This window comes from Eschscholzia californica, unplaced genomic scaffold (assembly GCF_041429995.1).
Source record: "Eschscholzia californica isolate CP2 unplaced genomic scaffold, dmEscCali1.0.p SCAF_4, whole genome shotgun sequence".
In the NCBI taxonomy this organism is placed as follows: Eukaryota; Viridiplantae; Streptophyta; class Magnoliopsida; order Ranunculales; family Papaveraceae; genus Eschscholzia; species Eschscholzia californica.
This window is the reverse complement of record NW_028238461.1, coordinates 37,449,643-37,467,731: the sequence shown is the minus strand read 5'-3', so window position 1 is coordinate 37,467,731 and position 18,089 is coordinate 37,449,643. Positions and strand designations below refer to the sequence as shown.

At 40.1% G+C, this 18,089-nt stretch overlaps 1 protein-coding gene and 1 pseudogene across 2 annotated transcripts; one reads left to right on the top strand and one right to left on the bottom strand.

Annotated features, from left to right (window-relative positions):
- The first annotated feature begins 670 nt into the window (after positions 1-670).
- Positions 671-1,135, top strand: LOC147544458 (egg cell-secreted protein 1.1-like). The gene has a single exon (XM_086635710.1). It carries the CDS (start codon positions 671-673, stop codon positions 1,133-1,135), a length of 465 nt encoding a protein of 154 aa, XP_086491836.1.
- Positions 1,136-1,751: 616 nt separating this feature from the next.
- LOC147544457 (type I inositol polyphosphate 5-phosphatase 2-like) lies at positions 1,752-17,882 on the bottom strand (annotated as a pseudogene). Its single transcript, XR_015223550.1, has 8 exons — positions 17,844-17,882; positions 16,648-17,439; positions 16,178-16,362; positions 8,649-8,757; positions 8,198-8,343; positions 7,873-8,097; positions 7,445-7,776; positions 1,752-1,852 (listed from the first exon to the last, which is right to left on the bottom strand). The product of XR_015223550.1 is annotated as a type I inositol polyphosphate 5-phosphatase 2-like (transcript).
- Between the last annotated feature and the right edge of the window lie 207 nt (positions 17,883-18,089).

Below are 18,089 nucleotides of genomic sequence, written 5' to 3'. Positions count from 1 at the left end.
AATTATCTTCCTAAAAACTTGTAGTTGGAAGCTTTTAACACAAAAATTCTAACTTAATTGAATAAATAGACTTGCTGCTAAAATTATATAAAATAAATCTCCATGTAAATTGTTATTGGGAAGTTTTAAACATGACCCTCGGAAGTGTTATTGGCGCCTCCTTTCCTCACTATCTTTTTGGGGAGCCAATAACACTTCTGTGGGAAGCCTTTAGAATTACCAATGTTATTGCACAGCACACTAGCCTTTAGAATTACCTAGGTTGCTAGGTCAATGAATCTAGGAAGGATAAACTAAGCCAAAAATCCACCAAATGTGCTCTCCTTGGCATTAGCCCTTCTCATAAAGGCTTTAGCAGTATGGATGTGGTTTCCAAAAGATTAAACAATAGGCATGTAACGTTTGATGAAGCAACCTAGGCTTTTGCTTCACTACTAACTTCTTTGTTTTATTAGAATAAATTCTAGTAATAAATAACAAATAATTTTTTTCATTTATGGTGTTAAATATTCTAATTGTAATTCAATAAAGATCACACCAACTGTTGGATCTTGACAAGGAAAAAAAAACTGATAATTCTAAACACAATAAAACAACAGTTTCAAGTGTCTCAACACTATATAAGTGCACTCAAGGTAGTCTTGCCAAATCAAGTAACATAAACAAGAAGATGATGATGAACAAGGTAGGACAAATTTTTGTGCTCGTGTTGATTGTGGTGTCATGGGCTACATCTGGACTAGCCGATACTCAACCGGAAGTTCAAGGAGAGACATTGTTATGGCCTTGGACTCCACATTTGCCTATTGATCAAGATATTCAACGATGTTGGTCGACTATTAAGAGTATTGAAGGTTGTGAGCTTGAGATTTTGAACTCTTTGCTTGGAGGCAGAATTCATTTGGGCCCAGCTTGTTGCAAAGCAATTAGTGACATTAGTGAGAATTGCTTCCCTAAGATGTTCTCAGGGTTTTTACCACCTTTTAGTCCTTTATTTCCTCCATTGCTCAAGAACTACTGTGCTACCGTAAGTGGAAGCGGAGGAGTTTCATCACCACCACCACCACCACCACCGTCTACTGATCAAGGAGTTATAACACCACCAAGTCCATCAACTCCTGCTCCTAGTCAATGACTTTCCACACTAGTGGAAATTAATGTCAATCTAAACATGTTAGAATGATTTTTTAAGTTTTGTTTTTCTTTCATTGATTTGATGCATATGTTGGCAGAAACCCATTGTGCTTCTGAGAAATACTATTAATATGAGAGATCGGTTTCTAAAAATGGTTTAAATTTGCATTTACTTTTTGTTTAGCTATAAACACAAACATAGAGGTCATATCAATTAGAGGAGCAGGTTGAATCTATTGAAGGTTAAAATTGAATATAGAACTAATCTAAGTTCAAACGTATTCAAGGACCATATTCATTAAGTTTTGACAATTCGATAAACTCAATTTATTTTGAAGGGTTTCCTCCACTTTATGACCAACTTCCTGTTTGTCCTTCTACTTCTGTCGAGTAAAAGAGGGTATTTGTTCGCATACCATTAGCCTATCACAAGCTAGTCGGACTCAGACAGAATGGTAGGTCGTAGGTAGCGCCTCTAAACCCAAAACCATCCCACTTATTTCATTGAGTTGGCTGTGTAGTTCTCGTCTTAGGAAACAGGAAAAGTTTCCGGAGCACAAAATTTCAGAGGGTGGAAAAACTAAAAATTTCTATGTTTCCCAAAACATCCATCCTCCAACCAAATCTAATGATTCTAATCCATTTATGTCATAACATTTACATTTACAAAGATTGATTCTTGAATGAAGTTAACTAAAATCTTCTTCAAATCAAAATGCTAAGAAAATTAATACACAAAAAAGAAAAATGAGATCAATCTCTTAAACACACACTATTGTGAAGAGGTGAGATCCTCTATGTAACAAACTCGGATGAAACCGAGTTATGGAGGGAGAGCTCGGGTGAAAACCGAGAGAGATTGAAGCGAGTTAGCTAGCTCTCGGTTGAAGCCGAGGATGACGATGAGGGACTCTCGGGTATAGCCGAGGTTGATAGCTTGAAGCTCTCGGGTATAACCGAGAGTTGATGATGATGAAGCTCTCGGTTATAGCCGAGAGTAATTGGTGAAGGTCTCGGGTAAACCGAGATGATGATGGTGAAGAGTTGATCATCAGAGAGAGAGAGAGATAGGTAAATACCTTTTATTAACACTACAACTTATGTTTACAATATGTGTGGGTATGAGTATATATAGGTTTTACATGATAGAGTTGTGAAAGATTAAAACTTATCTAAATTGCAATCCTAATATCTAAGGAATCCTAGTTGTAGTAGGATTCCTATGGGACCAAGTCCACTCGGTTTGGCCGAGTGGAGTGGACCTTCCAACACTCCCCCTCAAGTTAGAGCGGGAATGTAAGTAACGCCTAACTTGCCAATTATGTTCTTGAACGGTTCATCCCCAAGTGGCTTTGTGAAGATATCCGCTAACTGATTTTCTGTACTAGTGAAGCGTGTGGCAATGACATTGTCTTTGATCTTTTCACGAACGATGTGGCAATCTATCTCAATGTGCTTTGTACGTTCGTGGAAGACGGGATTATCAGCAATGTGGAGAGCGGCCCGATTGTCATAGTAAACTGTCATCGGGTCGGAGTGGTCGAATCCAAAATCAAGTAGTAAATACTTGAGCCATTGTAATTCACATGTGAGGATGGCTAAAGCTCGATATTCTGCTTCTGCCGAAGATTTGGCAACTGTGGGCTGCTTCTTTGATTTCTAGGAGAGAGGGCTGGACCCTATCATTGTGAAGTATCCAGTAGTAGATCTACGAGTTGAAGGGCAGCCAGCCCAATCCGAATCACAGTATCTTGTAATATGGAGGGAGCTGTCTGCGGATATGAAAACTCCTTTATCAAGGGTACCCTTCAAGTATCGTAGTACGCGATGAGCGGCGTCTAGGTGTACTTGGCTAGGTGTTTGCATGAATTGACTGAGGTTATTTACGGCGAAGGTGATGTCCGGCCGTGTAACCGTCAAGTAAAGTAATCTGCCGATGAGACGGCGGTAAACTGACGGATCTGACAAAGGTGTACCATCGGTGGGACTGAGCCGGAGTTTCTGTTCCATGGGAAACTCAGAAGGACGTGCAGCGGTGAGTCCAGAATCTTTCAAAATATCAAGAGCATATTTCCATGACATAGGAAAATGCCTTGTGATGAGCGAGATACTTCGATACCAAGGAAGTATTGTAGACGACCCAGATCTTTTAGTGAGAAAGCTTTATTTAGAAATATTTTTAACTGGGAGATAGCATGATCATTATTTCCCGTGATAATTATATCGTCTACATAGACAAGGACATAAATTTGAGTGGAGTGAGAACGAAAGGTGAAAAGGGAATAGTCACTCTTAGATTGAGAAAAACCACGTTCAATGAGAACGGAGGAAATTTTTTAAAACCATTGTCGAGAGGCCTGTTTGAGACCGTAAAGGAATTTATGAAGACGACATACTTTAGACTCCCCCTGAGATGAAAATCCGGGGGGTAATTTCATGTAAACTTTCTCATTAAGGTCACCTTGAAGAAAGGCGTTATTAACATCCAGTTGATGGAGACTCCAACCTTTAATGGCGGCAAGAGAAAGAAGGACACGAACGGTTACTAATTTAGCAACTGGAGCAAAAGTGTCAGTGTAGTCCAAACCCTCGATTTGGGTGTAGCCTTTGGCTACTAGGCGAGCTTTATATCGCTCGATAGATCCATCGGATTTGAATTTAATTTTATACACCCATTTGCAACCGATGGGCCTTTTGCCGGGTAGTAAACTGGTGATTGTCCAGGTTTTGTTTTCTTCCAAGGCTGAGATTTCCTTGGCCATGGCCTCTTTCCAATGTGAAGACTTCATTGCTTGAGTGAAAGAGGTTGGTTCGTCGTAGATAAAACCGAAGAGAAAAATTGTTGATGAGAGTTGGAAAACGAGTTATTGGAAAAATAATTTTCAAGGGGATACTTTATAGTACTCGTATTGGAACATATGTAGTCCGCAAGATGGGCTGGGGGCCGGCGAGACCTCTTGGGTCGGCCGGAACTCTCGTCGTCGGAATCCTAAGTGGGAGTGACGTTCGGCGAGGGAGGCGATGAAGAGGCGTCGGTAGGAGATGAAGTGACTGACGTTGAAGGCACTCCTGGACAGGGAGGCTCGTCAGTGGTGTCTGCAGGCACCCCCGAAGGGGTGGTGGACTGTTGAGGACCCGAATTAGGTCCAGCAGGGGTGTCTGAAGGCACCCCTGTGTCGGTATCTTGTCCAGAACTGACAGGAGCAGCAGCTTCGTCCGAGAAGGTGCTGCTGTCCGTCGTCTAGACGGTGTGTTTTGGGACGTTTCCCGGAAAAGGAAACGTTCCATTGTCGTCAATGGACAGATGTGGCGGAGGACGTTGAGTAGGTGCTGCCGCCGAAGGAGAAGGGGACATTGGAAACCGAGTTTCGACAAACGTAACATCTCTGGAAATAAAAATTCGTCGTGTTGAGATGTCGTAAATACGGTATCCCTTCTGTCCACTAGGGTAACCAAGAAAAATGCCGGCAGAAGAACGGGCATCCATCTTTGTTTTGACCAAAGGAATTCGGGCATAACAAAGGCAACCAAACACACGAAGATGGGAAAGATTCGGAGGAGAACCGAGTATAATTTCATGAGGAGACTTACCCTTTAAGTTGGGTGTTGGTAATTTGTTTATCAAATAAACGGCGGTTAATACACATTGACCCTAAAAGGAGAGAGGAAGATTCGCTTGAAGGCGTAAAGAACGGGCCACCTCAAGAATGTGGCGATGTTTTCATTCAACAACCCCGTTTTGTTGGGGTGTGTGAGTACAACTACGTTGGTGTACAATTCCTTTCTCAATGAACCAATTTTGTAAATATGAGTACATGAATTCGGATCCATTGTCCGATCTTAATGTTTTGATTTTGCAATTGAATTGCGTGGAGACATAATCGAAGAAATTAGTTATGAATTTGCTAGCATTCGATTTGGAACTCATAAGAAAAATCCAAGTACAACGTGAAAAATCGTCGACAAGGGTTAAAAAATATCTACACCCGGAGGTGGATGGGACCGGAAAGGGTCCCCATACATCCGCATGGACTAACTCAAATATATGAGAGGAAGAAGAAGTACGAAGTGGGAAAGGTAACCTAGATTGCTTAGAAAGTGGACAAATATCGCACGGTACTTTTTTAGATAAAAATTTAAAATTCAAACATGGAAGTGTAGAATAAAAAAATTGAAAACGACTAAAAGATGGATGTCCCAAACGGGAATGCCATAAAGAAAAAGACTCATGACTAGAACTATCTAAACTTGAAACCGAAAGGATGGGACGCTCCGTGTGAAGGGAGTAAAGGTCATCATGAAGACTACCATGCCCAATCTCCGTCCTCGTTGTTCGGTCCTGAAAAACACACAAATTGCGGTAAAAAAGGACGGTACAACGAAGTGAATTAGATATTTGAGAAATAGATATGAGATTAAATTGGAAAAATGGAATATGAAGCACATCTTGTAAATAAAATCTATTTGTAAAATAGACGGTACCAATGTGATCAACCTTGAATCGGGAACCGTCCGGTAATCGAACATATAAGTCCGGTGGTGCAAGGGAATAAGAAGAAAATCGTGAAGATTTGAACAAATATGTTTAGCGGCTCCCGAATCAATGACCCATGGAGGATGAAAAGAAGAAGAATACTTACCCGTTAGGTTGATAAGAGGATCTTTGTTGGTGCCGTTAGAATGAGTGGTTGTGGGCTGTTGGGTTCGTTCCAAGAGAGCAAGGACGTTTTGATATTGTTCATTGGTTAATGAAGTTGTTGTAGGCACCCCCGTCCCTTGATCCAAAACCGAGTTGGCCATAGGGTCTTGTCGGTTGCGGTTTCGATGGCGTTGACCATAATTGGGTGGATAACCATGTATCTTATAACAAGAAGTAACATTATGACCACGAATCTTGCAATTGTCACAAAAGGGTCGAGGTCTTTTTGTACGTTGCCTCTCCGAACCGTTGTATCGGTTTTGATTATACTCATTAGTCCCAACGGCAAGGGCAGCGTTGTTGGAGTCGATATTCATAGGAGTAATGAGATTTTGTTGAACCTCTTCTTGTTTAATAAGGGAATGAATACGTAGGATTGATGGGAAGGGTTCATTCAACAAAATTTGACTCCGGATAGATGAAAATCTATCGTTAAGTCCTTGGAGAAACTCCATGGCTCTATCTTGGTTAGTTCTTTCTACCAAGGAACGACCATGACCACATGTACAAGGCTCGGTGATTAACAAGGAATTGAGTTCGTCTTGAAGAGCCTTGAGATTAGTAAAATACGTTGAAACGTCGGAATTGTCTTGTTTAAGACAAGAAATTGCTCTCTTGAGTTGAAAAATTTTTGGAGCATTACTTTGATGGAATCGGTCATAGAGATTATGCCATATATCGGATGCCGTCTCATCGTATAAGATGGATGATCGAAGAGGTAGGTCTACCGAATTGATAAGCCAACTAGAAACGAGATCGTTACATCGTCCCCATTGTTCTAATTCATTAGGATCGGTGGGTTTGTCGATGCTTCCATCTACGAAACCTAGTTTGCCTTTTGCTCTTAAAGCTTTTGACATTCCTCGAGACCATGAGCAGTAATTATCACCGGTTATAAGTGGTGTAATGAGAATAGTAGTGGGGGAATCCGAATGGTGAACATCAAACGGCCCACTATTGATGCTATTGTGAACTTGAGAAGTTTCCGAAGTTTCAGGAGTAGTCATGATTCAAGAGAAAAAAATATTTAGGCTCTTATACCATGTGAAGAGGTGAGATCCTCTATGTAACAAACTCGGATGAAACCGAGTTATGGAGGGAGAGCTCGGGTGAAAACCGAGAGAGATTGAAGCGAGTTAGCTAGCTCTCGGTTGAAGCCGAGGATGATGATGAGGGACTCTCGGGTATAGCCGAGGTTGATAGCTTGAAGCTCTCGGGTATAACCGAGAGTTGATGATGATGAAGCTCTCGGTTATAACCGAGAGTAATTGGTGAAGGTCTCGGGTAAACCGAGATGATGATGGTGAAGAGTTGATCGTGAGAGAGAGAGAGAGAGATAGGTAAATACCTTTTATTAACACAACAACTTATGTTTACAATATGTATGGGTATGAGTATATATAGGTTTTACATGATAGAGTTGTGAAAGATTAAAACTTATCTAAATTACAATCCTAATATCTAAGGAATCCTAGTTGTAGTAGGATTCCTATGGGACCAAGTCCACTCGGTTTGGCCGAGTGGAGTGGACCTTCCAACAACTATCCACTATCATTCAACCAAAAATGGAAACATATACAGTAGTTAACTTAAGCCCTACAAAATTTACACCCGAAATATTGCGACACTCTTTCGTAAATTTAGTACATTAATTTGTTACATTTTTTTTCTGAAAAGAAAATGAAAAATTGTTTATTTTCTTGTTTTGTTTTTCATAACGACTCATTAATTCTAGAGACGAATTATTTCTGTTTACATGTAATATGGTATAGATCTTGAAATTACATGAACCCTATCATTAATATCGAAGATGTGAGTTCTTGTAAATCTGTTATCTTGATGTTTAACCGTGTTTTGCTCATGCCGAAGATGAATCTAAACTCAATTAGTGTCATATCCATTTCAGAAGGAACATATCGTCGTCTCTCAAAATTGAGTTTACCCTGCAAAAATGATGAACAAACTATTACTATCGAAAGTTAGTACTTCACATAGATGTGAAACTTACTGCAATGACCAGTTATGCTTTACTTGCTGACCTGATTTGTGAAACTTCTCCTCACTCCTCATCTTCTTCAAGAAAAACTTCGGGATGAACTCGAGCATTAGTGAAATTGAGAACCTTTTGGAGCTTCCGATGGTCAAAAACTTCAACTTCAATCAAGAAGTCTGAGCTGACGGGCCGATGATCTGAAAGTCTTATATCAGCTCGTTTGTAACAAAGCTGCTTAATGCCCTTCCCAAACCATAGTATCCGATCACACCTGCATTGTAGTTCAATTTACTTGAGATGAGTATCCGTGTTTTCCGTCATTCAAAGGTAATATGAAGTTCTTGATGCTTATTACTTCAGTTGCAACTTACCATGCAGGCGATCTCTTCTTTTCTCCTTCTTTTGGGTTTTCTCCAACATATCTATCTGAGTTTAGTTCATACTTGTAAGTGGGTGGGAAATCTATCGCTCCTTTCCATCCATCAAAAACGTGCCCATTTCGAAGTTCTTTCGTTAGCTGCCACAAACGTCAACAGAAAAGATGATCATCAGTTAGCTTCAGACAAAACAATGGAAAATAAAGCAACTGAGAATTGAATACAGATTTCGAGAAGAAAAAGGGACTAGGAAGGTGATGGAAAATAGAGAAAAACCCACAACCCTCATGACCAGTGACACAACTCCAACTGAAAATCTGATATTTTTCTACTTTTTTAAACTTCGTAGTATAAGAGAGAATTTCTAGTAAGATAATTGTATGTATAAGTAAACATCGGTAGAAGCTTCCACCTACATGTCTATCTTGGGAGTTGGGAGTATTACCTGATCACTGTTAATAAGTCTGTCCCGCTGTTTCTTAGCATCGAGCTTCCTAACTTCAGCATCCAACATATTGAGACGATAATTCAAATCCCCGAACCAAAAAATCTGACTGTATAACTGTTGGAAGGTCCACTCCACTCGACCAAACCGAGTGGACTTGGGTCCAAATAGGAATCCTACAACAACTAGAATTCCTTAGATATTAGGATTGTAGTTTAGATTAGTTTAGATTAGTTTTGATATTTCACAACTCTATCATGTAAAACCTATATATACTCATACCAAGACATATTGTAATACAAGTTGTAGTGTTAATAAACCAAGGTATTTACCTATCTATCTCTCTCTCTCCCTCACACGATCAACAACTCATCATTATCATCTCTCGATTTTTCACTTAAGATCATCATCAACCACTCTCGGTTATAACCGAGAGCTTCATCCTTCACTCTCGGTTATATCCGAGAAGCTATACCATCACTCTCGGCTTCACCCGAGAGTTGTCAATCAACCTCTCGGTTGTTATACCCGAGAGCTACATCTCTCTTCCTCTCGGTTCTCAACCGAGACTCTAACTTACTTCACCTCCACTCGGTTATACCCGAGTGTGTTCATCATTCAAAGGTCTAACCTTTTCACATGGTATAAGAGCCTAAATTTTTTTTTCTCTTGAATCATGACTACTCCCGAAACTTCGGAAACTTCTCAAGTTCACACTAATGTCAATAGTGGGTCGTTTGATGTTCACCATTCGGATTCTCCTACTACTATTCTTATTACACCACTTCTAATCGGTGATAATTACTCCTCACGGTCTCGAGGAATGTCAAAAGCTTTAAGAGCAAAAGGCAAACTAGGTTTCGTAGACGGAAGCATTGATAAACCCACCGATCCTAATGAATTAGAACAATGGGGACGATGCAACGATCTCGTTTCTAGTTGGCTTATTAATTCGGTAGACCCACCTCTTCGATCATCTATCTTATATGATCAGACGGCATCCGATATATGGAAGAATCTCTTTGATCGATTCCATCAAACCAATGCTCCTAAAATTTTTCAATTAAAGAGAGCTATCTCTTGTCTCAAACAAGAGAATTTAGACGTTTCTACGTATTTTACACATCTCATGGCTCTTCAAGATGAACTCAATTCCTTGCTAATCACCGAGCCTTGTATATGTGGACATGGTCGCTCTTTGGTTGAAAGAACGAACCAAGATAGAGCTATGGAATTTCTTCAAGGTCTTAATGACCGGTTCTCATCAATTCGGAGTCAAATCTTGTTAATTTAACCCTTCCCTTCAATTCTTCGAATCCATTCGCTTATCAAGCAAGAAGAGATTCAACAAAATCTCGTTACTCCCATGAATGTTGACTCCAATACTGCTGCCCTTGCCGTTGGTTCCAACGATTACTCACATAACCGATTCAACGGTTCCGATAGACAAAGTACTAAACGTCCTCGACCCTTTTGCGAAAATTGCAAAATTCATGGACACGATGTTTCCTCATGCTACAAATTACATGGGTATCCACCCAATTATGGTCAACGTGGTAGGAACCGAACACGACAAGATGTCGTGACTGCCTCGGTTTTGGACAGCAATGGTTCGGCCATGAACCATAACGGTTCGGGGGTGCCTGCAGCGTCATCTTTCACCAATGAGCAATATCAAGGTATTTTAGCATTATTGGACCGAAATAGGCAACCCACCGAACACTCAAACGGCACCAACAAGGATCCCCTCATCAATCTCACAGGTAAGTACTCTTCTTCTTTTCATCCTCCATGGGTTATTGATTCGGGAGCCGCTAAAAATATTTGTTCAAATCTTTCAAGATTTTCTTCTTATTCCCTTGCACCACCGGATTTATATGTCCGATTACCGGACGACTCCCGAGTCAAGGTTGATCATATTGGTACCATCTATTTTACGAATAGATTTTATTTACAATATGTTTTTCACATCCCTTCTTTTCAATTCAATCTCATATCTATATCTCAGATTTCTAAATCACTTCGTTGTACCGTCCTATTTGACCGTGACTTGTGTCTTTTTCAGGACCGAACAACGAGGACGGAGATTGGGCATGGTAGTCTTCATGACGACCTTTACTTCCTTCGCACGGAGCGTCCCATCCTTTCAGTTTCAAATTTAGTTCGAGATAATTCTAGTCATGAGTCTTTTCTTTTTTGGCATTGTCGTCTTGGCCACCCATCTTTTTCACGTTTTCAATATTTTAATTCTAGACTTCCATGTATGAAATTCAATTTCTTATCAGATAAAGTACCGTGCGAATTATGTTCTCTTTCCAAACAAAGTCGCTTACCTTTTCCAAATAGTACTACTACTTCTTCAAATATTTTGGACATAGTACATATGGATTTATGGGGTCCCTTTCCGGTTCCCTCCACCTCCGGGTGTCGTTATTTCTTAACCCTTGTTGACGATTTTTCACGTTGTACTTGGATATTTCTCATGAGTTCCAAATCGGACTCAAATACGTTAATTATGAATTTCTCTAATTACGTTCACACACAATTCAATTGCAACATTAAAACAATTCGATCGGATAACGGTTCCGAATTTATGAATAATTCTCTACAACGTTGGTTCCTTGAAAAAGGAATTACCCACCAACGTAGTTGTACTTATACACCTCAACAAAACGGAGTTGTCGAGCGCAAACACCGTCACATTCTTGAAGTGGCACGATCTTTACGTCTTCAAGCTCATCTCCCTCTTTCTTTTTGGGGAGAATGCGTTCTAACCGCCGTCTATCTCATTAACAAGTTACCTACACCTATCCTTGATGGAAAATCACCTCATGAAGTCCTAATGGGTTCTCCTCCGAATCTTTCACACTTACGTGTATTCGGATGTCTTTGTTATGCCCGAATCCCTTTGATCAAAACTAAGATGGATGCTCGCTCCTCCGCCGGCATCTTCCTTGGTGATCCGAATGGACAAAAGGGTTATCGAATTTATGATATCTCCACACGACGTATATATATTTCGCGTGATGTGACTTTCATTGAAAACCGATTCCCGATGTCATCTACACCGACGGGAAAACCTTCTATCTCGCGTCCATCATTGTTCATCTCCATTGACGACGATGACACGTTTGTCTTTCCGGCAAACGACAACATTAAATCCATCTCACAGCCGGACAGCAGCAGATTCACTGATGAATCTGCTGTTCCTGTCGCCTCGGGTCAGGATCCAGCGACAGGGGTGCCTTCAGACACCCCTGATGGACCGACTTCAGGCCCTACTCGCGATGGACCGACTTCAGGCCCTACTCGCGATGGACCGACTTCAGGCCCTACTCGCGATGGACCGACTTTCCCCTCAGGGGTGCCTTCAGCAGACCGTGATGGACACCCCGGTTCTGGTGTGCCTCCAGAACCGTCTGTCCCACCACCGAGCAACGACTCCTCGTTGCCGAATCCTTCACCCGACGACCCGAGCTCCGACTCTGTCGTCGCCGATTCCGGCCGACCAGTTCGGTCTCGCCGCCCACCTAGTCATCTCGATGACTATGTGTGTTCAAATACAAATACTATAAAATATCCTCTTGAAAACTATTTTTCCATAAACTCGTTTTCCGATTCTCATCAACAATTTCTCTCTTCGGTTTTATCTACTACCGAACCAACCTCTTTCACTCAAGCAATGAAGTCTTCTCATTGGAAAGAGGCCATGGCCAAGGAAATCTCAGCCTTGGAAGAAAACAAAACCTGGACAATGACCAGTTTACCACCCGGCAAAAGGCCCATCGGTTGCAAATGGGTGTATAAAATTAAATTCAAATCCGATGGATCTATTGAGCGATATAAAGCTCGCCTAGTAGCCAAAGGCTACACCCAAATCGAGGGGTTGGACTATAGTGACACTTTTGCTCCAGTTGCTAAATTAGTAACCGTTCGTGTCCTTCTTTCTCTTGCCGCCATTAAAGGGTGAAGTCTCCATCAATTGGATGTAAATAACGCCTTCCTTCAAGGTGACCTTAATGAGGAAGTTTACATGAAATTACCCCCCGGTATTTCATCTCAGGGGGAGTCTAAAGTATGTCGTCTTCATAAATCTCTTTACGGTCTCAAACAGGCGTCTCGACAATGGTTTTCAAAATTTTCCTCCGTTCTCATCGAACGTGGATTTTCTCAGTCTAAAAGTGACTATTCTCTTTTCACCTTTCGATCTCACTCCACTCAAATCTATGTCCTTGTCTACGTAGACGATATAATTATCACGGGAAATAATGATCATGCTATCTCCCAGTTAAAAATATTTCTAAATAAAGCTTTTTCACTAAAAGATCTGGGCCGTCTACAGTACTTCCTTGGTATCGAAGTATCTCGCTCATCACAAGGCATTTTTCTATGTCAACGGAAATATGCTCTTCATATTTTGAAAGATTCTGGACTCACCGCTACACGTCCTTCTGAGTTTCCCATGGAACAGAAACTCCGTCTCAGTCCCACCGACGGTACACCTTTGTCAGATCCGTCAGTTTACCGTCGTCTCATCGGCAGATTACTTTACTTGACGGTTACACGGCCGGACATCACCTTCGCCGTAAACAACCTCAGTCAATTCATGCAAACACCTAGCCAAGTAGACTTAGACGCAGCTCATCGCGTACTACGATACTTGAAGGGTACCCTTGATAAAGGAGTTTTCTTATCCGCAGACAGCTCTCTCCATATTACAGGATATTGTGATTCGGATTGGGCTGGCTGCCCTTCAACTCGTAGATCCACTACTGGATACTTCACAATCTTAGGGTCCAGCCCTCTCTCCTGGAAATCAAAGAAGCAACCCACAGTTGCCAAATCTTCGGCAGAAACAGAATATCAAGCTTTAGCTATCCTCACATGCGAATTACAATGGCTCAAGTATTTACTACTTGATTTTGGAATCGACTACTCTGACCCGATGACAGTTTACTGTGACAATCGGGCCGCTCTCCACATTGTTGATAATCCCGTGATGTAGATTGTTGCGGAAGCGTAAAAGTAATGGAATCCACCATTGTTAATAAACTAAACTAACGAAATAAAACTGATAAAATAACGATAAATAATAAACTTGCTTAATAATAAACTTGGTTGATAATATTCTTTGATCTGAATAACAAGGACAGACCTGACTTCCTTTTATAGGAACTTAGAAACTTCTAGATAGACTCAAATTAGGATTCCTAAATATCAAAGATACTCAAATATAGAAACTTCTAAACCTAGACTTAGTAGGAAATACTAAAACATGAAAACTCCTAAACTCTAACCCTAATGAACTCGGCCATGAGGCCCTCTAACTGGTTCGGCCGTGAGGCCCATCTTGATTGTCTCCATCATACTCCCCGACCGAGAACGAACTTGCCCTCAAGTGAGACTCAACAATGCAATCCTTAATTCCCACTTCGAGCGAACAGTGCATTGGGGTCGAAGGACACCCACTTGGACGAAATCACTAGCTTCAATCTCATAGTGCAAAGAATCTTGCAAAAATAAATGTAGGAAAGAAACTTCCAACAAATTGCAACATCTCCCGTCATATTTTAATTTGATGAAGAAGACCACAAACACCACATAATATTTTATGGAAAAATCAACCTTGAATTTCTTCACTTGAACGATCTTCCCACGTTCATCTTCGTGTTGCTTATAAACCAAACTCGAATATGGCTTAATCAAATCTAAACTAGAATGAACTGACCTTTTCAAGCTAAAAGAGGATAATTCACTTTGTTCTTCTTGTTCCTCCGTCATTGAGAAAATTTTATTTTTTTTGTCAAGAACTTCTTCAATACCATCGAACACGGTGACCGAAGTAATATTCGAGAACTGTCTACTGGATTCAATCTTTTCTCCACATATGAAAAATATTCATCTAAAGGAACAAAAACATACCTAAAGATGCTTTTCAATGTAGTCCAATCGTCGACGAATTTTTTTCCTTGATCAATGAGTCTCCATTGCATCTCGTTGAATTATTCATAGACTCTTTTAGACAAGTGTTGTTCGATGACAAAAACCTTATCTTCGTCATGGACTTCTTGGTTTATAACCCAATCTTCCATCTGTTGAATCCAAAAATCTATATGATACTGATAATCAAACATAGGAATTTTGGAATCGACATTAATTTTGTTTTGATCTTTTCGATCAACATAGAGTTGTTGTGCATCTCTTAAAGGATCCCAACCTAAACGCGGAAGATTATTCCAACATTCAAGATGAGAAGTATTAAAAAAAAATTATCTGTTCCCAGATTCTTAAAGCTCTGAATACCAGCTGATGTAGATTGTTGCGGAAGCGTAAAAGTAATGGAATCCACCATTGTTAATAAACTAAACTAACGAAATAAAACTGATAAAATGATGATAAACAATAAACTTGATTAATAATAAACTTGGTTGATAATATTCTCTGATCTGAATAACAAGGACAAACCTGACTTCCTTTTATAGGAACTTAGAAACTTCTAGATAGACTCAAATTAGGATTCCTAAATATCAAAGATACTCAAATATAGAAACTTCTAAACCTAGACTTAGTAGGAAATACTAAAATATGGAAACTCCTAAACTCTAACCCTAATGAACTCGGCCATGAGGCCCTCTAACTGGTTCGGCCGTGAGGCCCATCTTGATGGTCTCCATCATCCCGTCTTCCACGAACGTACAAAACACATTGAGATAGATTGCCACATCGTTCGTGAAAAGATTAAAGACAACGTCATTGCCACACGCTTCACCAGTACAGAAAATCAGTTAGCGGATATCTTCACAAAGCCACTTGGGGCAGAACCGTTCAAGAACATAATTGGCAAGTTAGGCGTTACTTCCATTCCCGCTCTAACTTGAGGGGGAGTGTTGGAAGGTCCACTCCACTCGGCCAAACCGAGTGGACTTGGGTCCAAATAGGAATCCTACTACAACTAGGATTCCATAGATATTAGGATTGTAGTTTAGATTAGTTTAGATTAGTTTTGATATTTCACACCTCTATCATGTAAAACCTATATATACTCATACCAAGACATATTGTAATACAAGTTGTAGTGTTAATAAACCAAGGTATTTACCTATCTCTCTCTCTCTCTCCCTCACACGATCAACAACTCACCATTATCATCTCTCGGTTTTTCACTCAAGATCATCATCAACCACTCTCGGTTATAACCGAGAGCTTCATCCTTCACTCTCGGTTATATCCGAGAAGCTATACCATCACTCTCGGCTTCACCCGAGAGTTGTCAATCAACCTCTCGGTTGTTATACCCGAGAGCTACATCTCTCTTCCTCTCGGTTCTCAACCGAGACTCTAACTTACTTCACCTCCACTCGGTTATGCCCGAGTGTGTTCATCATTCAAAGGTCTAACCTTTTCACAACAACATTCATGGAAAGCCAATTCAAAATTCACTTTCAAAATAACATTGATCTTGGATATATGGTTCATGATCAACTTTTGTCGAACAGAAATTGAAACAATGATCTTAAGGAAGTACTCACTCATGAGATGGAATTGTCTCAACTTGATCCGCATCGAAATCTGATGAAAATCTTGTACGCCGTTAAATTTCTTCAACATCTGAGTTACGCTTATGGTCATCCCCCTCCTTGTGACCAGACGTTAGATGCGAACAAACAAAGCAAAGTCGGGTTTGAAATAGTGACATGCTAACAGAAACAGATCCCTGCATTAACAGATACCAAACATGAAATGAGATATCAAGTATATCAAATATAGAGTCAAATTGATGAAACTTTGAGAATAATTTGACATGGACTAAACAAAGTCACATGCCAAAGTATATAAGGTCTAGCACCTTCAGCTCATAACCAATTGGCGTAATGAGTATGATATGCTCCTTGTCCCCCAATGGAAGGACATGTGATTGGCCTAAAAGCACCCTAGACGAAGGAGCGTGTCAGAATAGTCCCACATAGAAAGGCGTACAAACTAAATTGTGCGTAATTACCTTGTTCCCCATGTAGCCCATGAGCCCAACTCCAACGCGAGAAACTTTCAAATTGTTAACATGCCTTCTCAGCCTTCTACGAACCCAAATTGAAACATGTATTCCTACCATCTGCTTGCTAACAATACGCACATATTTAGCACGAACCTTCTTCTTTTCGCTACTTATTCCATTTTCACATTTCTCTCCCTCTATCTCTGAGTAAGAATAACCATCTACTTCGTCTTCTTCTTCCTCCTCTCCAAATTTGTCAGAAACATCAGAAAGCGAATCAATTCTTGTAGACTTCTCGTTGTTATTTTCCATCCAGAGTAATCCTAAGTTACCTGAGCTGTGATGAACTCTTTTCAACCCACTATTAAATTCTAAATCTTGAGTGGTTAAGATTAGAGGCTTCTCCGTCCAATCAAAACCAATTCTGCCTGAACTGCTCAAAACTCTTCGAAGTCCTGGTCTAGAAGGGAAAACTTGTAATGGAGTATCTAACGAATGTTCAGGCCAATCAAGTGTACTTTCACTATCTATCCCATAAACTTTCCTCAAGTTATTTTTCTTCCCTGAATCAATTATTTTATTTGGGCCTTGTTTCTTACTACCATCGATAAATTCCACAGCTTCTTTTAACATCTCTACTTCATTGGAACCTACCTCATCGGCAAGTACATCATCTGCAGCAGATGTTCTATGTACTGGAGAAGGAGGTGCGCTATAACTTTTGTATTTTGTTTCAGGTTGCGAAGACTTGTTCAGGGTTTTACGTATGAGAGCCTCCCATTTCGAATGAATTGAGAACTTTAAGTATCTCAATGAATTGCTTTAAGTATCTCAAAGCTACATTGTTTTATAAGATCAAGCAATTCTATATATAATAATTGAGAACTTTCATCAAATTTCTTGATAGCAGTAGAGCAACTCTTAAGTTTTCATGTCCACACGCCTCTCGGACATAATGGAAGAGCGATAAGAAAAATCTTATATAATAAAGCAGCTCAGTTAAGAGTTCGATAAAGATTAATCAGAAAAATTTCTAAAAGATACAATTTCAAACTTTTAAAGTAATTTTTCATATAGCCAAATGTTGTTTATGTCATTTAAAATCATGAGTAGGAAAAAGTGGAAAATAATGAAAGTAGCTGCAAAAACTACCCATTTCCATCCTCCCATGTTTTTTGTCCACCATTTAACATACTTTATACCTTTACTTTCCCCTGCAAAAAATCGAGTTCTCTTTCCATCTTATAGATAGAGTGGAAGTTAGAGGTAAATTCTTATCTTAAGTCAAAGTGTTTTCTGTTCATATTTGTGTTTTGACTTTATTTTTTCTTTTATGAAGGCGTTTGTCAAGAATGATCTACCACGTCCGTAGGACACAGCAGAAACCCAGCTGAAAAAATAATATACCCCTGAACTAGGCAACACACTTTTCTTTCGAAAATTCTTCC